This window comes from Cyprinodon tularosa, unplaced genomic scaffold (assembly GCF_016077235.1).
Source record: "Cyprinodon tularosa strain WSP-4 unplaced genomic scaffold, ASM1607723v1 ctg73, whole genome shotgun sequence".
NCBI classification, from domain to species: domain Eukaryota; kingdom Metazoa; phylum Chordata; class Actinopteri; order Cyprinodontiformes; family Cyprinodontidae; genus Cyprinodon; species Cyprinodon tularosa.
The window spans coordinates 974,587-998,958 of NW_024039485.1; the positions used below are offsets into that span (position 1 = coordinate 974,587).

The 24,372-nt window shown below is 38.0% G+C and overlaps 1 protein-coding gene across 1 annotated transcript in view; it reads right to left on the reverse strand.

Moving 5' to 3' along the window:
• Positions 1 to 1,960: 1,960 nt before the first annotated feature.
• Positions 1,961 to 24,372, reverse strand: part of chn2 (chimerin 2) — a 44,831-nt gene continuing 22,419 nt past the window's right edge. The window contains exons 7-13 of the mRNA XM_038269514.1: positions 14,602 to 14,685; positions 12,608 to 12,692; positions 10,726 to 10,899; positions 6,634 to 6,711; positions 6,287 to 6,424; positions 6,092 to 6,197; positions 1,961 to 4,327 (exon numbers count right to left, since the gene is read on the reverse strand). Of these exons, the coding sequence (XP_038125442.1) occupies positions 4,156 to 4,327; positions 6,092 to 6,197; positions 6,287 to 6,424; positions 6,634 to 6,711; positions 10,726 to 10,899; positions 12,608 to 12,692; positions 14,602 to 14,685 (837 nt within the window). The 3' untranslated portion in view covers positions 1,961 to 4,155. The remainder of the gene's footprint in view (positions 4,328 to 6,091; positions 6,198 to 6,286; positions 6,425 to 6,633; positions 6,712 to 10,725; positions 10,900 to 12,607; positions 12,693 to 14,601; positions 14,686 to 24,372) is intronic.

Consider the following 24,372-nt stretch of genomic DNA (forward strand, 5'->3'; position numbering starts at 1 on the left):
AATGGCATACCAATAGGATGGGTAAAATCTGTGAGCTGTTTGCCAGAAGTCTCTTTCCTTTATGTATTTTCATGATAAATTATGTGGAAGGAAAAAAAACAAACAAATGCAAATCATTTTGATGATTGACAAAATCATTGTGTGAACTGTAAGCAGAGTCATGTTTTGGGCTCCACAAGTGCACCAACTCTACATCTGAACCAACATACAATATCAGAAGGGTCGTACCTGTACTACTGCTTAGGAGTTCAAAAGTCTATAGAAAGAGTGAAGATGCACAGAATGTGTAACATGCAGTATGCTGCTAGTGGACATATGTTTAAAATCCAAAGTCAGCTCTGCTGTCTGCTCTTTTTTATGGAAGAAGTTTTGTAAATGGTAAATGGCCTGCACTTATATAGTGCTTTTTCAAGTCAGATAACTTGACCAAAGTGCTTTACACTACGCTAAGTCATTCACCCGTTCACGCACACATTGATGGCGACAACCTACATGGTAGCCTCAGCTGCCCAGGGGCTCACTGACAGAAGTGAGGCTGCCATACACAGGAGCCACCATTCCTTCCAACCACCATCAGAAGGCAATGCGGGCGCAGTGTCTTTCTTGCCCAAGGACACAATGACAGGGCTTGAAACGACAACCCTCCGGTTGCAGGGCTAACTCAGTCAGCCAACACCACTGTTGCCCATAGGGATATGATCAGAGCCAGATTCAACAATGCAAATGAGCTAAAGGCCACTTTTAAAGTAACCTGGCCTCCTCAGCAGTTACAGGCTGATCATCTCCACTCAAAATGAGCCCAGACCAGGCCTAAACCAGTAGACTTTGCAGCAGGATTTTTTTTTGTATGAAATATCTCTTTTCAAATTGCTTTTTTATGTAATATCATTTTCTGAAACTAAATTTGGGGTTTTTACATGCTGTAGGTAATAAATGAAACTTCCATCAAGGGTCAGAGGGGCTGGTGTCTATTACCTGCAGTCTATGGAGGAAAGGGCAGGATACACCTGGGATAGCTTGCCAGTCCAAAATGAATGTAACAATGAAATTGTGAAATAATATATTTTTATGTATATTACTGAATTCTGGGATTAAATTATCTTTTTCAGGACATTCTAAATGATTAAGAGGCTTTTTGGCTTCAAATTTCATGTTAAATACCATATCATTATTAAAGTGGTTCACAGGCGTTCTGCTGTTCCCACCCTCACAGCAGCCCTAGACATGGCTCCAAAATAACTGCAGAGTAAATAACATGGCCAGTTAGCAGGAGCTGTTTAACATGTGGAGTAAATGTGACTTACGGCCCGAGGCTCAGTCAGGGGACTGGTAAAATCAGGAACAAGAAGCAGATTGTTTCCTGGATCAAAGGACCCACTGAAGCATGGGACTGCTAATAACTTTGACCCAATCTCTCCTTTTTTTTATTTTCCTGTATACCCAAATTACTCTTAACATTATTTAAAAACCTGAAGCTTTGGTTGATTGTCAGTTAAAGAAAACTTAATTATTAATCAGCTTTTACAAAGTTAAACTAACTCCAGTACTTGGGTGATGATGCAACAAAATAAAGCAAGGGTGCAATCCTTTTTATAACCTTAATAACATTTGCTCAGCATTAAAAAAAAAAGTTCTCCTATTTTTCTATACATTTACTTTAAATATAAAGATATGACGAAATTATGGCATCATTGTTTGCACTCCTGTATGTCTAAAAGCAAACATGAAAGACAACATGCATGAGTAACATGGGAGAGAGCGCCATTTATGTAGCAGGGCAGGATGTTACTGTGGTGCACCTTTCTTACAAAGAGGACCACTGTTTTATTTTTATTCCTCCATTTACTCCTTCCTGTATTTCATCTGGGTTCTGGCAAACGCTTCTCACAAACATGCATGCAGGTAGAGCTGGATCAGCAGGAGTAGAAAGGATAGAAGGGGAAACTGTGAGAGAACTCTGGATTTTGTTCATGTTCTTAAAAAAACATGAGTTTTAATCGGGCTCAGAATAACAAAAGTTCAGCTGGGCATTCCATCGGAAACTCCAGTTGTACATTCTTTAATAAAACATTTCATAAATTACATTTGAATTGCGACTGTCACAAAAATACATTTTGATAAAATGGATCTATAGAAAGGATTCAATAATCACATTAAACAATGTTAGAAAGGAACATGCTTGGCACAGGCGCCTCTTCGGGCCCTTCTGCTGTGATGATGATCATCGAGCAACATTACTGGCTTGAGACAGAAAAAAAAAAACATTTACTTAAACATATCCCCAATCATAGTCTCAGTATTCAAATTCTGCAACACTGCCAACCACAAAGTGCACAAAGGAGTTGGACTGATGGGTTGCAGCCGTCAAGACAACATAGAAACATGTTTTTATCAGATAATTGCTAAAAAAAACAAAATAAAAATCCACACAGTAATGATGGATCCAAGTAACTAATTTCTGTTCTGACTCAACTCCTGCAGGAACATCAACAAGCATTTCCAAGCTCTTATATTAAACTGGGAGAAACACACAGAGCATGGACATGTTTACAAAATAAATCTTTACAATTGACGCATTAAAAGTGCCTCATGAATTTCTCGTTTCTCCTTTTTTTAAGTACACATTAAGTTTTAATTTATCTACATCATATCATTCCAGTGTTCCAGCCCCCCTCTCAGAAAAAAATAAATAAAATGATGTGGGCATACATTAGTCTGACCTAAAATGCTCAGATTAAACAGCACCGAGCCTTCTTTCATCAATTTAATCCAAACTGGTCCCAGAGTACCCCTCACACCTTTTGACCCTCCTGGTTAAGATGCTAAAAAGCCCCCTAATGAACCTGAACATTTGTTCAAACTATCCTATTATTTCACTATCTTCTTTTAGTTTAAAATGGTTTATTTTACTTTCTTGCCCTAAACAATTTTTATTAATAAAAAAGAAACAAATCTGAAAAAAAAAGGCATGATTTGGATCATATTTTCTGTTACCATCTTATTTCTCGGTTTGACAACGACTGAGCCACACACTTAACCCCTGAATGAGCGGCAGAGCCCACTGCTTCTAAAGGGATGGGTTAAACACAGACGACAAATCCCACTGGAGCAGCACTGACATGTAAGGATGACAATTACCTACTATCCAACCTTTGGTTAAGGTGGCACTGAGCATGAAGTATTGTTTCCCAACTACCACAAATCTAACTATATGGAGCCTATTAAATTGCATTAGGACTGTAACTGGTTGAGTAGGTGAGGTGAAATCAAAACGTCTGTTAATAAGCAACTCAATTAACTGTTAAATATGGTGGAGGAAATGTGATGCTGTGGGCCTGTCTCCTTTTCAAAGGTCCTGAGAGCCTAGTTGGAGTAATAGCATCAAAATAAGTAAATTTATTTACCTTTACTACAGAAAGAGCGTGTCTAAAAACCAGATTTACCTAAAGTTTTTTTTGTTTTGTTTTTTTGAAAAACCAAATCAATTGTAGTGACAAGCATTTTAAACACTTATCTGATGGATTCTGCCAAATAAGTTGTAAATTGGTGTTTTAGTAGGATACTGATCCAAAACATTTGGATAAATTAACAAAGAAAAGACTCAATCGACATAAAATATGCCTCCGTCTGTATGCTTCAACCTCGGGAAACATTTGAAGGAATAAGAGCTGTTATAATGTCTAAATTGGGTTGTAAAGAGTATTTACAGCAGAAATGGCTCTAATTCAATGGGATTCTAATGTCTTGTATAAAGGTTTGAGTTTTCAAAACCTTTGGTTCTAAGATATTTTTTAAGACTTTACCAGGGTTGCCACTAAGTACAGTTGGTGCTGTATATAACATGGTGCTTTCATTCTGACTGAGTCTACACCAGGTAGAAGCAGTTTTCAAATTATAAACAAAGGGAACAAAGCAATGAAATAAAATTACATAACCATTACTTAACGTAAAAAATGCTGCTCTTGCTTTAGTTTTTCAAACATTAAACTTACAGTAACAATAAAACCAACTAAATCCATCATGCAACAAAAAAAGCGTTTCAAGTTCAGTTGATTGCAAACATTTCAGAGTCTTCACTTAAGTACAGTTGGCTTGACTTTCCTTTTGACAGAATAAATTATTGTCCATGGTGTCCATCTCTGCAGGCCGTGGCCTTCAAAATAAAACATCTTCATGTTCGATCATGAGCTGCACCACCAGTTTCTGCTGCCTCATGTCATTAAGGGTAGTCAAAGCATTCTGCTCCGGAGGCTGCATGAGAGTCGGGCCAAAGACAATCCCCAGGTTCTCTGCGTTCATTAGGTTGTACTTTTCGAACGTTGTTACCCTAAAAGATAATTAAATAGTAACAGAGGGAGATTTAATGTCAAAGTGTTTCATAGTGTTAATTTTCCCCAGACTCAGATTGTTTCAATTTGTTTTTGCAAAATTACTAAAGCCTATTGAGGCCTGATAAACCTCCAAGTTCATTGCTAATTATATACATATACTTCTATCATATAGATTTAAGAGTTTTCAACATATAATTGCAAAATGGGAACAATTCAAACTAAAATGTGAAAATATGATTCCTCAATGGGCCACAGATCATGTTTAAAATGACATTCATTCTAGTCCATGCTGCTGTAAAGCTTCCAAATTAACTAGATTAATCAGGATGTTGATGTTAGGGTTGCTTAGTCAGCTCAGTAGGTAAAAACACATGCCACCAGCAGGTTTTGGGCAGCTGAGGATAAAGGGCTGGTTATGCTTCCCGCAGCAGTGTGTCCGGTGAGCTTGTTGCAGATATTTTTGATTTATGCCCAATATTGAAGAGTGGTCTGCGCTATGTTATTCCACATTCGGTCGAGATACGGCCGAGGCAGTGGGGATGTGGGGGCGAGTTTGTGCGACAACAGAGGGACATGAGGGCGAAAAAGCACAGGGATCCAGGTCGAAAAATGGTCCCAGCTTTCTCACACACCTCGCTCTTCTAGCTGGTCCAACTTCACCAGTCATTTTCCGCAATGGCGGTCGTACAAACAAAACAACCGGTAAGGTACCAAACAGGAAATACAGATAGTGTAGCGCGATGTCGATTTGACTATCAGAGGCCTCCTGTCTGTAGCACTGTCTGTGCTGACCTAAAATTTTGGACAGGTGCAGCAGAGTGTCTGCAGCAGGGGCGGAGGCACTTTACATTCACTGCGACATGCAGACGACCTGGTTTCTGAGTATAAATCAGCCTTAAGGCTGTGTGAATGATGGTGAAATAAAACAAAGCTAAATTGGGACAGAAATGGTTCGCTAAAAAAAAAATATTTCAGCTTTTTGAATTGGGACAGCCAGTGTCTTGTCTTGAACCAGACAGAAAATCTGTGAGGGAAACTGAAGAGGATCCACAGAGACCTTCAGAACCCAGCGACTTGAGGGTCATTGCAAAAGACAAATAGTCAAGGATAGCTAATGTATGTACATGCATTTAAAAGCATTAAGGTTCTGTAATGCCAATAAAAGCTTCTCAATGAATTATTGAGTAGTATATAAATATATTACAATATGGCAATTGTTGGTATTTGCAAATACACCATGTCCCATTTCTGCATTTATCGAATCATAACCATACATTTCCATGTATTTTATTGGGATTTTATGTTTAGTTAACTGCATAAGGGCTGGGGCTGATTATGAGTTAAATTAGCTTGCAGTGGGAAATGTCACTCAGGTAAACTGTTGAACCTTTGATCCACAATCCGAACTCTGCACCTATTGCACATTATCGGGCATCAAATGCTGCTGAACTTTTAACTTTTAGCCCTTTAAATTGTTCATCTCATTGTATTTTTCAATAACGCATTTTTTGCACAAATGCCATTTTGCACTGAACCACTGCAACTTGCACACTGTCTCTTATCCTCTGCACTGTTCACACTTTGACCACTGCTGCACTTTTTGTATTTTTCTATAACTCGTGCCATTTGAAATATCAATGCAACGTTCATAAGCTGTATGTAACGCAATTTCGTTCTGTATGCACCCTGTGCATACAAAATGACAAATAAAGAAGTCTAAGTCTAAGTCTAAATGTTGCCGTAGAAATAAATGAACTAACCTTTTGAGGTGAGCCATCAGATAACGTAAGGTTTCATAGTGTGCTGGGGGAAGCTGCAGTAACACATCATGGATCGCCTCCAGTCTGGATTCGGCATTTGGAAGTTCTGCATGAGTAAAACGATGAGTATCAAAGCGCTGCAGAGAGGCGCTAGTACCGTAACGGCATGAAAGTACCATCGAGAAGATCTCTTACTTGCAGCTTGAATAAATTTGGAGTACAAGTCAAATGTAATGACTGGAATGGGGAGGTCTCTCAAGTAGAGCTTCAAAGCACCAGCAATTATGTTGATGTCTGCATAGGCACTGGCACTGATATCCGCCTTCTCACCATCTGTTGTCAAGAAGCAAACAGTGCATGCCAGGGATCAAAGGATGAATTTCATATAATTGAAAAATGACTGTTTTTGTGTAGACAACATCACATCAGAAAGCACTATTGCGCAGAACAGCAACTGAACATGCTTCTTATAAAAGGGAGAACCTTAAAGCACAAAATGTTAGAATTAGGCATCCTGAGGTAAAGAAGTGTATGTGACAAACCTCGATCAAAAGCAAGTCGGACATCCTCAATGTGCTCTGAGAAGCCAGACACTCTGTACAGACCCTCAGATTTCATACCTGTAACAGATGGTTTAGTCTGATCAAGCAGTTTGTTTCAAGACAGTAAGTTTAAATCATTTAGCAAAATTCAAGACAAGATTACAAGGTGCATCCCAACAAAATAATAATAGTCTGAACATACAAATTTGAAACGTAATACAGGTAGATAAATAAAAAAAACAATCAAACACAATCAATTAAGAACCATTGCTTCCAAATGACCATTTCTAAACTGATTAGCTTCGGATGATTTTTGAAAATGTCAGCTGAAGCTGCACAATGGAGACAAACTGTTTAGAATGGACAGTACCAATGCAAAGGCTCTGCAAAGATTCTAGCTTTAGATTCTAGCTAACCTGACCAGTCATCCCAAAAAAACTGCTAGTGACATGAGAAGATCAGAAATGTAAAGTAGAATCAGTATGAAGAACTAAAACTATGTTCTCTACTGTAGTATACAAGGAGCCTTAGTAAAGGGGTGATAATTTGGGTGACATAGAGTCACTTTGATGAGCTGGGTAGGGGGCGTTGAGTATACACGTCTATGTTTAAATCCATGTCAAACTTTTAATACAAACTGGAAAGGTCACTAAGGGTGCTCCGATCAGGATTTTTGGGGCCGATCACCGATTGCTGAAAGCAGTATTGGTTGAAACCGATCACCGATCACCAGTAACCGATCACTGGGTCTATCTGAAGCCTTCCTTTTATCATGTCATATATTCAATTTTAATAGTCTTAACAAAAATGTATATGTATTAAAATTAACAGAACATAATGTATTGTGAATTGTCAACTGTATACTTTTATTGACAGAAAACATTCTACATTTTACTTCCTTAGAAACATCTTAAACAGCTTAGAGCTTAACAAATAAGCCTTATTTCTAAATAAGATACAAAAAATCTGTCATTGTTAATTTACACAAACTTAAAGTGCAGAGCAAAGAAAACAAAATCAAATATTTTGGGATGCCATGATAAAAAGGCATAAGGTATTTATTTTAGGCTTGTCCTGCGGTAATTAACTGAAAATAGAAGCCATGACGGAACAGTCACACATCTTTAGATAATATATCAGTTCTTGTTTGGCTTTTTGTCCTAGCTCAAAGTCTAAAATGTCCTTTTAATCACTTCAGATATTTTTCAGTAGTAATAAAGTTTTGTAAAATTCAAACAAATGCTAACTTTAAATGTTCTTTTAGCTCCTTTAAATCTACATACATTTAAAGTGCACAGCATGGAAATCATGAGTCAATTAGAAAGAAAGAAGAGGAATAGAGATTAGTAAAGCCATTTCTCTTAAAGCTTACTTGTTAAGAATCAATGGCAGATTTTGCTTTAGAAATATAAGCATCTCTGCATTTTTGGCAGACAGCTTGTTCCTTTTCTCATCTACAATATTCCCTGCTGTGCTAAAAAGTCGCTCACTATCTACACTTGTGTACGGAGCCCAGAGGTAGGCTTGTGCTGCTTGTGCGAGAGCGGGGAAACGACTTTTATTGTCTCGCCAAAAAACAAGCGGCTGTCCGCTCCGTGGGATGACTGGCTCTGATACGTAGAGGTTAATCTGCGATGATGTTGAGCTGCTGATGTCACCGCCACCATGTTCCCCGTCTTCATCCAACAACTCAGCCTACATAGCGTTTAAGGAGCCAGCTCGACTTTCTCTGGGGGCTCAGTGCCAGTCGCTTCCAGGACAAGGACATCAGAAAGCAGCCCGCGAATCCGGGGCCTGAGTGCGTCGGAGAAATATCTGTCTTTATACCTTTTTTGTTTGGTTGAAAATAAAAATAAAACTTAAATGGATTTACTTAAACAAACAAGATTTTATTTTAGCTGCGCGTAGGTTACCTAAATGCACTACCGGACCACCGTCCGTTTTCTTCTTCTTCACCACTTCCAGTCGCATACCAATGCAGAGCAACTACAGCGCCCCTAGAGGAATCGGAGGAGTGAATCCAACAAGTAGTGCGTCTCATCGGCCCATCTGATCGGCCTTTATGGAGACCGCCGATCAAACTATTTAAAGCCTTTATCGGCCGATAACGATCGGTGACCGATCAATCGGAGCACCCTTAAAGGTCACATAGAAGTGTGCTGGTATTTTGGCCAAATTTAGCCATTTACAGACATAAAAAACAACAAATGATTAGACCACCCTTGCTTTCATAAACAATGTTAATGCGTTGAAGTACCAACTCCAATGTGTTTAACGTCACTTAAACACAAGAAAACATGCGATGGCCAGAAGTTGTTTGTCATTACAATGCCATAGCCATCAATGTAAGATGGTGAGGGTTTTGGAATATCAAAATCCACAGACAAATTACGAATGTAAGCTTTTGAATAAAATTCTTATGAGCTATTTCAGCTGTTTCCACTATATTTTGAATATGCATTTATGATATCTGAAATACATTTCTTCATAGTCAAAACAATTTAAATGCTGACCAGTAACAATAGGAATTTTGAGATCTGAAGGTCATTTCTAGACATCCAGAATGTTTCTTTTAGAAGTGAAGAATATAATTTTGTTTGAAACTGTCATTTTGTCAAGGATTTTTTCCCCCCCAGATATCAGAAGTACTTCAGTCAAACTAACACATAAAAAAACGACTTGTTGTGACCGGGATAATATTACAGGATTATTTCTTGAATGGCAGTAGATCAATGCATCTCTTTAGGTGAGATCATCTGACAGCAGGTGAATATGAAGTCTAAAAACAATCTAATAGATAGGACCTGTTTATCATGTCATGGGTTCTCAGTTTGATAAATACTAAGTGGCTGTTTGCAGTGGCTTTGGATGTTATCCCAATAAATGGTCATTATCAGTGGTTATCAGTCCCATAGAATGCCTTCGGATTGTGCCAGTAGGCTCAGTAGGTTGTTATTACTGAATGAATCCTAATCCTAATCCCTCACCCTAAAGAATTAATTCATCTATTCATGTATAATCTGACAAATAATTTCAGTAGTTCTTCATATACTGTAAAAATAAACGAATAAAAATAAAATTATCCACATATCGCTCATATTAATCGAACCAAAACAAAAGAAATCTCATATCCTGACAACTAAGTTGCAGAGTCCGCTCCCTATAAATATTTATTCTCTGTGAAAAAAATGCTGATCATTCTTTAATAAGATCATCGTCAAACAGACGTTCAATGTTTTTTTTTTAAATCCTAACATCTTAAAATGACCTAGTTAATGATTTTTTTTTTTTATGCACAAAACTACAACAAAAATCTGACTAAATCAGGAAATAAAACAGCGTGATTGGCTGTAAAGAGAGTGGAGACACTCCGACTTCGCTGAACCAAACCTGCTCCCGACCAGATTAGCTCTGGGGAGAATGTTCCTACGGTGACTGAAACTGAGGATTAGGAAACTCTCTTTGTGAAACGGAAAACTCAGAATTTTCCATAATTCAGGTTTAAAAGACTTAATTTTCAGTAAACATGCTTCTTGAAACAGACCTCAGAACCACTGCTGTTGTAGCTCCTGTATCAACACTAAACAGCTCAACAGAGACTTTGGAGAGTGACTATTCTGTGAATTGGCTCTTACAAAACAATCGTTATATTTAGCTTAGGATGTCTGTCAGTGAGAGCCTCTAAAAGCTGTAGAGCAAGTTAGGTATGATACCAGGTCTAACAAAGAACTGTCGAGGTAAATAACAGGAAGATTCACTCGGCAATCATTTATTTAACATGACAAAAAGCTTACCGTAACAGCGTGAGTGCCCCTTATTTGTGATGTATTCTTTTATACTTCAGTATAACAGAACCCATCAAAATGAACAAAACATTCTAAAGAGTCTTTTAGCTTTAAAGTACATTAATCTGTATCTAAAACAGCTACTTTTCTAAGAAGTTTAAGTGTAGATAGAAAACAATAAAAAATAAACAAATCTAACTGCTAGGAGCATGGTGATCAACAGTGTTTTCAGGGCACAGAACAGCATAACTATTTAAAATGTTGGTCTATTTCATTCTGGATCATTACTACTAAGATTGAAGCATACCTCTGAGCTCTATCTCTCGAATGCAAATGTCCACCACCATTGGCCGTGGGGTGTTATGAGCTTTGACAAGGGTGGTGAGGTCACAGCTGTACACTTTCTTTATCCTGCGCAGGTCCGGCTGGCAGTCGCTGGGAACCAATTTGGAGCACTGTTTATGTACATTCAGCCCACAATCTAGCAGAGTAACAAAAAAAATAAATAAATAAAAAAGTGAGATAAACACAGTAAGAGAGAGAGAGAGAAAGGGATAGATTAGCCTCTAACTGATGATAACACAATCATCTCACCATGCTTAAAGACAGCAGTTTGAAAAGCTTTCCCAGAGTTTGTGATAAACTGTGCTGTCAGACACTACAGCTGCAGCTAAGCTGTCCCAGGGTGCTCGCCAACAGTAGATATCAGCGGATATAACAGCATGGCGGGGGGGGGGGATTCTGTCACATGGAGCTCTTTGGACAGCTGAGGCAGTAAGAGGTGCTGCTGCTTGTGTTGCAGAGGGTAAAAGTGGGTGTTTGTCTAAAATCACTCGAAAAAAAAAAAAGAAAAGAAAAACGATTTCAAAGCCTGAAAGAGGTTCCTGCTGCTCTTTTATTTGCAGGGGAGGCCGAGGGAGGAGATAAGAAACAAAAATATAGGCTAGACACAGTGTGAAAGAGAAGAAAGAAGTTTCTTCTGATTCCCACAGCACATGAGGTGTCTGATGATGTTAGTGTTTGCCTCTGGCTTATCAGCGTGGAAAATACCACAACAGCAGGCGTTCTGTTAGGTAGAGCCAACCAAGGCTACCGGTGCAGTTTAAAGATTGTTTCTTCACAATGAAGGAATCTCATGACCTCGGACAAACCATTATCTCTGGTAAAAATCCAATCTCTGCATTCTGTTGCTGTATTTAAATAATAAAATGAGAGACATGCATGATGTACCAGCTCAGAAGCCTGGAAGCTCTAAGAGCCTTTTTAACCTTTTACAAGTGCGTCAGTTTCCTAATTACAGAATTTGAACTATAGAGCTCATGCTGAGGTTGATTTTGCTGGAGGTTTCTTCTTGTTAATAAGTAATTTTTTCCTCTCTACTGTCACTGCATGCATGCTTTCCATGAGAGATTGCCTCAGAGTCAGCAGCACAATGCAATTGAATGTATACTGTCCCCACAAACTTAACTGGGAGGAACTAATCCTACAAAGTCAATGACTAAATGTCACCAATCTGTCTGTATTATATATATGGATTCTTACTGTAAAGTACCAGAGATGCTATGTATTGTGAATTGGCCTATATATAAAGAAACTGAATTGAATGTTTAATCTTTGATAGACTTGTAATAACAGCTTGAGCTAGATGTCAAAATTGTTACAGTTGTAAAACTATACTTCCTCTTCAAACTCTTCCTCTGCTAGTAGTTGTTGAACACAGACAGGTTTTATCCACTGAGCTGTATGCTGTTTAAAATAAGAAATACGGCACTTAAACTGTGCCTGAAATGCATGTTTAAATATACCAAAAGAACATTAGTTAATGTCAATTGCTAATGTCAACCACTGTTGTAAACCATTTATCATACTCAAAAACTAAAAGAAACCTGCTTGTATACTTAAAATAGACATTTTCCTTGTTCAAAGTAAACTAAATTGTTGATTCCATAAGAGCAACAACAAATGTTGCATTTATATTCTAAATCAATATTGATAGTAGAAATGAAATACTGTGCTGTGTTTAGCTGTACAGATATCTGTTAAGCTAGTTGATACAGGATTGGATTTTTCAGAATTAAGGTTCATTTGCACTAAACAGTTTAAGATTTATTTAAAAAGTACTTGAATGAGCCTACATGCATGTAACAAAGTGTTAACAGTGCACGGATTGAACTAGGCTGAGTGTTTACCTGAGCAACGGACACCCTGGGCAATGAGGCCCCACATGAAGTTGGCGCAGTACTCACACCAATGCGGCCCTCGGAAGGTATGTACCTGTGGTCAGAAATGTTATAATGTTAGTCAGCGACCAATTTAAACTTGAGGACTTCCCTTTTGATATGCAGGTCTGTTACCCCAAACCGCACCGGATGGAACCCCCTAACTGAATGGGAACATATGTGTATACACCAGGCAGATTAAAGGATTTATTACAATGCGTCTGGCATCTGCTGCTGGGCAATTTGATACGTGCGGGTGAGCGAAGGGGCCAACCATAAAGTCAAAATAACAGATGCACACCCTCCCTGCACACTTAGATCACAGATAAGATCACAAATAGAGCCACAGGCAGCCTCACAGGCACATGTGAGAGAGCAAGCACGCACACACACCTACTGAAGCACACTCAATAGGTAACTAGTGACCTAAGGAGTGCAGAGGTGCAGAAAGCATGTGGCAGGTGGTTGCTGGAGGATTGTTCCAAAGGAAAAATGAAGAAAACAGTGGCAGTCATTATAACCTGTTAGTAACTGACACCTAAATATACAGTTACAAAAATGTTGAGGCACCCACAGGCAAAGTATTCCCTTCGGCTCTATTTCAACGGCAAAAAAGAAACATAACTTTGCAGCACTTGAACACTTACAAGCTGTATAACCTTTGTCATAAAACAAGGAGCAGGAATCAAAAATGGCTCTAAAAGCTTTCAAATCAATGCTAATCAAAGCTTTCTGCCATTAATGGGTTGTGGTGTAGTGCATCCATTAGTTCCCCTCAGTGCATATGATTGTCAGCTGGTTGGGTTCTCAGGAAAAATAGCTGCAGACACACACTGGTGCCAGATATGACAGACAAACATCCAGCAAAGAAATCTACAGAGCCTCTTAAGAAAAACACATAAATACCTCTGTTAAAATTCCTAGTGAGAGATTAGAAAAAAACTAAGTGAGACCATATTATGTGTAACATCAATCCTGCAAAATTCTACCAAACAATAAATATGTTTAGAGGAAAATAACCTAGTTCATTTACACAAAATCTTTGTGGAGATACATTTAATGAAATTGGGAAATTTGGACCGCTTGGTTTTCACACCCGCTGCCAGTTATATTAAATCAGATGTACATGAAATAAAGTTTCAGCCATTCAATTAAATTCATGAAAATGAATACATGTTAGCCTTTAGTTAAATACATAGGCAGATTACATCTGTGACCAAAAGCAACAGCATACCCCCTGTGAAAGATGATGGTGGCCCTGAAAAGATTGTTCTTTGTGAAAGTGGAATAAAGAAAGCTGTAGAAGAAAAAGCTGTAGAAGAAAAAGGCTTTTCTCCATTCATTTTCCAGCAACATCATTAGTCCAGGCATAAATATAAATCAACAGGAGGACTTGAAGTGAAGGAACATTTTTTAAACAAAAAATTTAAATTGACCCGGCCCTTGTTCCAGATGTCTGGGGCCCTGAAATTCTGGGGTCACTTAAGTGCCTTTGGACAAGAGTGTCCTAACAACATAGTAGAGTGATTAGGACTTTTGCAAGGTACAGAGGACAAACATCATCAAGTCAAAATGGAGGAGGCTGTTAAACTCCAACTAAAGAAGAATGAATACAGCTCTGCGCCCAAATGTTATTGTACCAGCTCCCATAGATTAGTTTGTTTTTCAGTTAAATCTGTGTACTGTAGATGTGTCACGTTAAAGGTAACAACATTTAAATAACATTTATCTAAACATACATTTATTTAGCTTTCATTTACCTGTAATTTAAAAGGTTTACATTTTTGGGAGCAATTATGTTTCCGCATTCATTTCTCCAAACTTATTTTAATTATTGAAGCATCACGCTTATTTAAATCACTTTTATCATTTGTTCATTAGAAAAAGATAAACATGAGAATTCATAACTGCAATTACTTAAACTAGTTTCCTCCTTTTCTCATGAAAAACAAAAAGCTGCTTACCTTGAAGTTGTGAATCTTTTCATAGGAGCTCAGCTTCTCAGACGTGTCTTTCAAGGCATTCCGTTGCACCACAGGTGAGGAGATCTGTGGACAGGAGGCCAGCAGTTTAATAGGCTTCCACAGAAGAGTTCCCTTGCTCCCAAGCTTGACTCCCAAAGCCAATGCCAGCAGCTCCTGACGCTTCCTCTCCTGTCTTTTAGCCATGCGAGCAATCAACTCCCCTTCTAAACTCCTTCTGTTTGCTTCAGCCTCCATGGTTGACTGCACGGAGTCCCTGCGACTGTCCAGCTCCTCTGAGAAAAACTCTGGAGCAGGGAGTGTGAGTGCTGTGCAGCAGATGCTGCTGGCAACAGCCCAGCACACAGGCAGCAGATAGGCTCCACTCTGAACAGTAAGAGCTACTGGAGTGGACTGTGCATCTGGTCTGAACCCAGCGGCAGCAGAGAGCAAGACGAGCAGGAGGAACAGGATTGGAAGTGGGCGGCCTGAAGGTAGGAGCGTGCCTCAAACAATGGGCCTCATTCACACGCCCCGAGAGAGGAGAGAGAAAGAGAAAGAACCAGGATGGGAAAGAGATGTTGAGAGTGAGGTGCTGTCAGTAGTGTTTCACACAGCTCAACAGCTCCCTAAAGCAGGATCAACAGTGTACACCCAACCCCCACCTCCTACTTTTTAGGACAGAGCTCATTCCCATTAGAGGACTGCCTTCCGGCCACACTCCACCTCACTTAGCTCCAGTTAATACTCCATTTGCTGGGGTCCTCGGGCAGCACAGGGTCTCTTCTAAATGGGTCACTTGGTTGCTCGAAGACAGACACAAGTTTATTCAAAGCTGGGTCCTTGTAACCAAAACAGATCTTGACCTCCAGCTATGTCTGTCTGCTGGTGGAATTCCCCACATTGCTGTTCAGATCTAACAGACATTTGGACTGCAGATTGCCACTGTCTGTCAGGATGTGCTCTCTCACAGAACGTACACCTCCATACCATTAACCCAGATTGGGAGGATTACAGCCATAATCCTTCAAAAGAATTATCCTGTAGTGCCCAAATCTGAAGAAAATCCTGACTTGAAGCTTATTTGCATGTCTCCTGACATGAACTGTTTTTCTCTCCAGGGGTGGTTGTTGCTATGCTTATGCTTCATTTGTCCACATTAGCACTTCAATTTCACGCACACACACACAAACAACAAGAACAATTACACATACTATAACAAAACAAGAAACACAAACATATATTTTCTAAACTAGAATAACAATACAGAAACATTTACTGGTGACTAAAATTGGCCAATATCTAGTAAATGCAAGAAGCATTACCAGGCTTCACTAACAACAGTCTTTACTGTTTGTTTACAGAGTAAAATAAAGTTTTCTATTTCTAATGTCAGCAAGGTTTTAAAAATTACGTTAGAGGAAGAGAGGCTCTATTTAAGAGGAAACTATTTTTTTTTCTCTGACTTGTCAAAACATGTCTGAAGAAAGTAAGAAAAATTGGCAGATAAATGGCGAACTGAAGTGTTCTCTTTTTTTGGTTGTTTGATGTTTTTAAACTATGTCCCATTTCTATTGGGAATAGTTGGCAGTCCTTTTGAAATGTCATGTTAAGATTCTGATCTACAGTCTGTGAAAATGTAGATATATGGTGCTAGATTTGCTAACTGCTAATGTAAGATGCTAAACATAGTTTAAAAAGTCAACTGCACGACATAATGGTCAGGGATCTGCAATAGTATTCAGACTGTTATTAATTTGTCACCTCGTATTCATAAAGAGACAGTGGATTCCATAGTCAATGATAATATTCAATAACCTGAATTGGGGGGTTTATCTTTTATTTACAGATTCAGCACAGCATATAATACAATGATTGCCTTATTTGCATTTTGTAATAATTCTTGATATTTCTTTGTCTCTTTTCTGACTGCACCTATTACAGCTAAATCAGTTGTCAACTTTGGATTCTTAAAAAAATTTAATCTCCCTGATATATTATAGCTAATGTCTGATCACAACAGTTTGGAAATGTTGGGTCAATAAAAAAATATATTTAAAACTACAACTTATTCTTCAGTTTCTTCAAGGATAAACCTGAGGATGTGTTTCTAGATACACCTAAAAAACACTTAATCGTTTAACGTATTGGAAAAGTCTAACAAATTTGCTAAAATATCTGTGGACAAACACAATTCAGGTTCATCCATAGGTACAAATTCTAAATGCTTAAATTTGATGTAATCATCAAAATTCAAAAACGTACTAATTGAATACGAATTTAGTGAGAAGCAGCATCATGTGAGGGTGTGTTGTAGCTAGAGGGACTGGTGCAATTTTTAAAATATCTCAAGTTATGAGGATAAATTACTGTGTGGGAAAAAAATTAAAAATACATTAGACATCAGACAGGGTCTTAACCAGTTAACTGGTCAAATCCCATCTGCACAACATATGTGGTGCATCGTACTACTGAAAAACCCCTACGTTAAGTAATAGGCTAAACTCTCTCAGGGCTTAAATAACAGAAGAAAAATATTTAATTTATGCTTTTTCAGGTGTCTACTGTGATTTTTTTTGGCCACTTAACTGATTACAAACAAAATGATGAATTGAGATTTATAAAACTCTAAGCATACAGTCAGGCTGGTTACAAAGTGGCTTAAAAATAACAAAGTCTGTTTTGAAATGGTCATCACCAAGCGCTGTTCTCAATAATGTGGGCAGAGCTGAAAAGGTGTGTGAAAGCAAGGCTCAGTTAAACCAGTTCTGTCAAGATGAATGGTGCAAAATTCCCATGAACCACTGAGGGAGGCATGTGGAAGGATACCAAAAATGTTTAACATTTAAAATGAAACTATACCAAATGCAAAGAAAAAAAACATGTTTCTTTCATGCATTGTGTAAAAAAATGGATTTAAATATAGCTGGAACATGCATCATTCTGCACTGCATCAAAACTAAAGATTCTGGGTTTTTTTGTTAAGAAAAAAAAAACATTAAAAAAAATTTACAAATGTAATTACAAAATCATTCAACAAAGGAAACCAACGCATTAATTTAAACCTGTTCCCTGGAACTTAGCACATCCGTTCTAAAGTTTCCAAAAGAAATATAGAACTACCTTTGTTGGCATGCACCTCATACAACATGCCGAGACAAAGCCTTAAACTGACGTCATTCTTTCCTGTCTCAGTTTCTAATCTGTCAACTTAAAGGTGTCAGTGTCATGATATGTAGTCGTTATGCCTGTTTTTGTTTTGGGGGCTGTATTAACTGCATATGTATCTTATGGTAACATACAAACCTCTGCATCATTGAAAATTAAGATTCCTTTATCCGTCTGCCGATTAAACAGAAGTAAATTAATCAAAGATTCTTACGTACTGTGTAAACTGAGCCATCGCTGCAAGAATGACAGGACAGGTGAAGAAATACGTTCCTGTGGTTGACATTCTTAAAAATGCCACACCAATCAATTCCTCTCCAAAGTTATGTCTGTGAGGACAGATGAGTAATATGCAGCTCTGAGATATTTCAGGCTTGAGACCAGGGAGGAAGAATGCAGGGAGGAAGATGAGGCCTGGTCTCCTTTTGTTTGCAGGCAGATGGCTAGTAGTCTCTTAAAGAAGAGCTCGGACAAAAAAAAAAGGCACAAAAGGTGGTCTACACAACAGGACTGGCTTTATTTCCAGTGGCTCTTTTATTCCAGGGAGTCTTTGTGAGAGCACAGCTGACTAGACCCAGCAGAGAACGGCACAGTAAGACCACAGTAACAGCAACAACAAAAAAACAGCCATACTGTGAGAGTGGTAATAAAAGAGAAAATAGGAGGGAATTGACACTTTTGTTCCTGGTGAGAACAGTGCAAATTGATCTATTTTTCTGATGTCTAAAGTTGAAATAAATAACTGCCTTTGAAAAATCCAAAAGAGTACATTTAACTATGGGAATTAAAGAGTATTTTTATCATTTTACAACTTAAAGCTCGGGCAGGAACAGGCAATTATCTCACACTAACAAGATAATTCCTCAAAAAAGAAAAATCCCTGCATGGTATTTAAGCTTCTGCTTCTTGAGAGCCACACCAGTGCGGTGAGTATAAGGAGCACTGAAGGGCAGGAAACTCAAGAAGTTAATCGAGTCAAATGCACCTTTTAAACTTCTGCCAGCCTTACTTTAATTACAGGAGCGTTTACAGTTGTAGCATTAAATAGGCATCAAGCCAACCCTTAGCAAATAGATTTGGACTTTACAGTGAAACTACTGTGGCGGTAGGGCCTCAGGGCGTGTCTGTGTGTAACTGGTAAACACCAAGTTCAAAAAGCCACCACAGATGCAGGCAGTAAGGCTCGGGTTTATCCAATATCTTAGCAGAGAGAGGACAGATTTTTTTTTGCTCGTGATGTACAAGCAAACCAATAAAGTCTTATATCAACACAGCTGTCACTGATTTGAGTCCCCAAGTGTGAAAGCTGCTGGAGAAAGATACTGTCGGTTTTACAGACGCCTTGATAACTAATGGTTTGACATTTAGCAAGGGGTAAGCTTAACATTCACTACCAGTGTGGGAGATAATTTAAGAAATAAATCCATACATTTTAAAATATGAAGCATAAAATCTGGAATATTTTTTTCTTCTCTCAGAACGGAAATCTCTCTGAGAGTTTTGGAATTTTGACACACCCAGCTTAAAGGATATTACACCTTTTGTCTGGAGTTTCTGTCAAGTTACTGTCAGTTCTAGACATCAGTAGCAGATGTTGCTGTGGAATAAGCTAGTGAATTCTAGGGACCAAAATGTTGTCAACTGTAACGGCGGACCCACAAAATTAAAGACAGAACCTCCAGAAAAGGTAACCAAACAACAAAGACTAACAGCTAGAACATTAGTTTGCATAAAAAAAAGAAGGAAAACAAATACACTAATGAAGTACTAGGGAGTGTATAAACAGGGAGAAGTGATTCAACAAAAGGAACCAGGTGGGTGATTAGGTGATGCAGAGCAGCTGTGAGAAGCAGGAACTGAAAGAACCTAACCCCTCATTCACACATGCTCTGTTCGAAAACCTAGGATGCGCCCTTAGAAGGCCAGATTCGAAGGCCAAATATGTCATAGCGCGGCGCCGAGGTCTGGTCGGATTCCAAGAGTCCTCGTTATGCGGCCTTAAAATGCGTCCTTCTTTTTGCCCGATTTGAAGGACGGGTCCAATGTATCCTCGGTATCCTTGGATATCCCAGGATTCATTGCAAGACCAAGCAAGCCGTGATCAGAGGAAAGGTTACCTGGCGCCGAACAGTGGTGAAAATTGGAAATTCAGTTTAATATAATACAAGTTAGTGAATAGTTCCGTCTGAGATTAATGAAAATAGTTGTTTTAATGGTTATTGAGTCATATATGTGGCGGTAATGTTTGATTAATCTAAAGGTTTTTTATCTGTTACTGTGTAAATTGGTTTGGCTGTAATTTAAGGACAGATTCTAATATATCTGCAGTGTGGGGACTATAAACCTGATAGGATTTTTCTCTTTTATTGCGGTTTTGCACAATATGCTCAACTAAGTATTTTTTGTTGTTGAATATTAGAGATTTTGCAGATATGTTTTTTTATACATACATTGTTTAGATTTACTTATATCTTTCTACCCCTTTTATAGAATATAATAGAAAATCCCTTTATTGTCCCACAAAGGGCAAATTTACAGCAGCAGAAAGATTATTGAAAATGGTCACACAAATGTGGACCTTAGAAAAATGCATAAGAATAACATAATAGGGAAGAGTTCAAATATAAACAATAAAATACTGTAAAGTGTTTTAACAATATAAAACTGGAAAATAAATAACCAGTATCCAGCTATGGACATTTTTGCAGTAATGGATATTTGAAAATAGCAGCAACATCAGTGATGTGCAGAATGACAGCAGCATTTTATTTAACTGACTAAGGTTTTTATTATTACATTTGATTTTATTTGTTCATGCTCCCTGTGGTTGGAACATTTATTCCACTCTGGATTCTTGTTAATGTAGTCCTTGTTCACTTTACAATAAAAAAGAAATAAATAAACAGTTTTGAAAACTTCGGTTTTCATTCTTTTCCTGCTTTGTGTGTCAACTTTCACGGTTGCTAAACAACAGAGCTTACGGCGGCAAAACACCGCCGAAGGGTAGACCTGTTCGATTTCACAGCCAAAACTCTTCCGGTCTCCTCAAGGACTTCGAAGGATCCAGTCTAGGTAGACCGTGTCCTTGGAGGATGCAGCCCAGGTTTTCGAACAAAGCCACATTTTCCTTTAGCCTCGTGTCCTCCATTCCATGGCCAACAAAAGCCTTTCTATTGACTAGAAATGCTCAATTTGTTAATCCATTGTGGATTTGTGATGCCACGGCGTGATGGACAGCTCCCCTTCATTGCTCCTCAATTTTGGAAACCAGAAGAGCCAGAGTGGATGTTAAACACTAGGAAAGTCTTTTGGTTTTCTAGTTTAGTGTGAGGAAAAATCTGACTTCTTTCTTTGATTGATTTGATTGGAATCTTTTTCACTTCCATTAGACAGAAATGACAAGGCCAAGACAGAGCAGAGATCAAGAAATGAGGGAAAAATGCCAGCGGAGTCAAATATGCAGCACCTTTGTTCTATATATTTAAGGTGCTAAAATCTGAAAGCATTTGAGAATTAAGGGCAGCTCATTTAACAAATTTTTTGAAATGTTTTATTAATAATTTTGCAACAAAAAAACATCATAAAGCCAATATGTAAAAATCTAAAAGGAAACCAAAGACAAAACCACAGTCCCCCATTTAAAACTGTTAACTTGAACTGAAATTATTCATTATCATGGGGTTATGTTTGCAAAACATACAATGTTTATCTTCGGTTTCTGTATTTTACATCACAAATTTATCCTGATAAAGGCTATCACCTGCCCGCATAAATCATAAATACTTTCATATTTATTTTGCAGTGTGGAATTGTAGAAAAATGTTGATCAATTGATATTACTCTAACTGAGAACAATAGTACCCAACAATATGTATGAGAACACACCCAATTTTTTTAAATAAACCAGTAGGTTACCTAACCTTTAGACAAAGCATTGGGTTTTTATCAGCATGTCAATATTGGAGATTTTAGGAGCAGGCTGATATAATCTGATATTTTTTTTTTGATAGGGATATCCCTTAGTAACTGAAAATTAAGCAGAAAAGTTTAACTTAAAAAAATATATATAGATTATTATTTCTTTAAATAATAACAATAAAAAAATATTGATCTGCTGAATGACCAGGCTATTTACTATGAGAAAAACAAAAATATGTTTTTCCCTTTTCCCCAGATGTACACATTGAAATACCAAAGTGAAATGTTCAGAACAAGCTATCACACAGTACTGCATGCATATAAATATCTGAGCGAATGTGTGTCTATTGGTTTTACACATCAGATTTGGGGGGAAACATCACATTTGCACACTAAAATTGCTCATATTTTATGATTTTGAACAAAGAGTTTCAGATTTAAATATTCTCTAAATAATATTTAAAAAAAACATATGAAAAATAACAAACACAGCAGGGATTTGTGGCCACAGAGACTTGTTTTCTACTCATCGTAACATTAAAAACATGGTATTAGCAATAATTTGTTAGATTCAAATGAATTTCAAAAGAGCATCAAAACCCATAACTTGATGTTTAATGACAGACCACAGGAATCTAACCTCCATAATTTGAAAGCCACTAGATTTAAAGGCTATAAAGGACAGTCGGACTATGTGATGTCTTTCATAAGGGACCGAAATTCAAAGTTCAGTAGGTAATGATTTCTGACTGGCATATTTTTTTTTAATTCTTGTAGCTCCTATTATCAACCAAAGTCATCCCAAGGCCATCAGCAGAGGACAAGAAAAATCTGATGAGTTTAAGATAATTTAACCATAATCTCATAAAGTTAATTCAACAACAGGCAAACCCGTTTTAATCAAATGTACAGCAATGTATTCCAGTAAGGCCTTACAAAATGATAAGACTGTAATAAAGTTAAAATCCATAAACTTTAATTCAGTATATTGGTATTGATAAAATGACTAATCTCTTTGATTTAGTCCCTTTAATAGATGAGACATCCATTAGAACCAGACTTAGCATCAATACAGCAAGAACTCCTGTTGGTGAAGACTGTCATCTGTCTGCAACAGACTGGCACTGGATGACAAAACATAAGCTGGACAAAACAATCCCCAAAGCAATCAGTCAAAACTGAGGGTTACATCAAGGGCATGGCACAGGACAAAAAAAGACAAGGCCAAGAAAAAGCAAGCATCTGTCAGTAACATGGCCCAGGCATCAATCTTTAGGACTCAACTAATGCCCAGAAGAAACAGTTTTAGATTGCCACCTAGTGGAGGGATGCTTCTTTTTCTATTAGGGAAACAGGCTTTCCTTGTTTCTTGTTGATGAATCATTCACAGTCTCTAATCAGACAGAGAGGCAAAAGAGAACAATGTGAGATGTGTCTCATTTCGAATCAGGTTGCCTGATATGGATGGCAGGCAGAGCAAAGTCCCAGTCCCCTCGGTCATCATTACCTTTCAGTGTGAGCAACGAAGCATGGTGGCAGTGAACACACCCAAAGGCTGAGAAGATAATGTACGCCTCAGTCACAGGACGGAGCAACCCCACAAAAAAAACTCACCATTCTGCTGTAAAAACAGCAGCAAATTAACCAGTGCTATGGTAGATCAAAATCAATGCGTCAAACAATGTCTTGAGGAAATAGCTTCTTTAAGGTTAAAAAACCAGGCGAGCATTAATAAAAAAATAAAGTGTTTGCTTTAAGCTTATATGTTTGGTCATTGTGAATTGCGTACACTCCACAGCAGCTCTTTCCATGATTTCACATTTGGTCGCAACAGCAAACCTCATTGTGTTTTACTGCGATTTTATGAGACAAACATCTTAGTGTAGACCTATGAAGTGAAAGGCAAAGCACGGGTCGATATTAATGTTTTTCAAAAGTAAAAATCTTAGTAGTGTGGGGTGTATTTATTTGCACCCAAGTTGAGCCAAAGGCTGTAACATGCTTCATCCTGGATTGTAATTTAGCTCCATTCTTTCGACAAACTTCCATGTCTCTGTTGAAGGAAAAGTATCCCCACAGCACAATGCTGCCACCACCATGCCTCTTATGTGTGTTCAGGATTTAGCCCAGCATTAGTTTTCTTACCAATATAGTTCAATTTTTGGTAAGTTTTCCAAATGCATTTAAAATTCTCCATCTGTTAACCAATACTGTCTTACTTTGCATTGAAAAAAAAGACGTCTGTGGTTTTAACATGAAAAACTATGACGCCAAGGGCTGTGGAAACATTTGTAAGTTACCCTACTGATTAGTTAAACTAGGCCCTGTGATGGTTTGGCTCTCCAGCTTGGATCTTCACCACCTCTATCTTTATGGAGAGTAGTGTCCAGCCACCTATTACCCTGAGCAGAGTAATCTGAATATAAAGTGGAAAGAATAATGGAATAATTTGAATTAAATCATATATTTATGTTTTGAAAATCAAATTTCAATGGTTTAACATTTTAAGTGCAACAAATTTGAAAACTGGTTAGTTTCCAAGGCAGATGTTGATGCCGGTATACAAGTGGTTCCTAGAATTTCTAAAAGTAGAAAGGGAGGCAGATCTTTTAATTATCAACATCTTCTCCTATGGAACCAACTACCAGTTTTTCGTCTGTGAGGCAGACACCCTGTCTACTCTTAAGG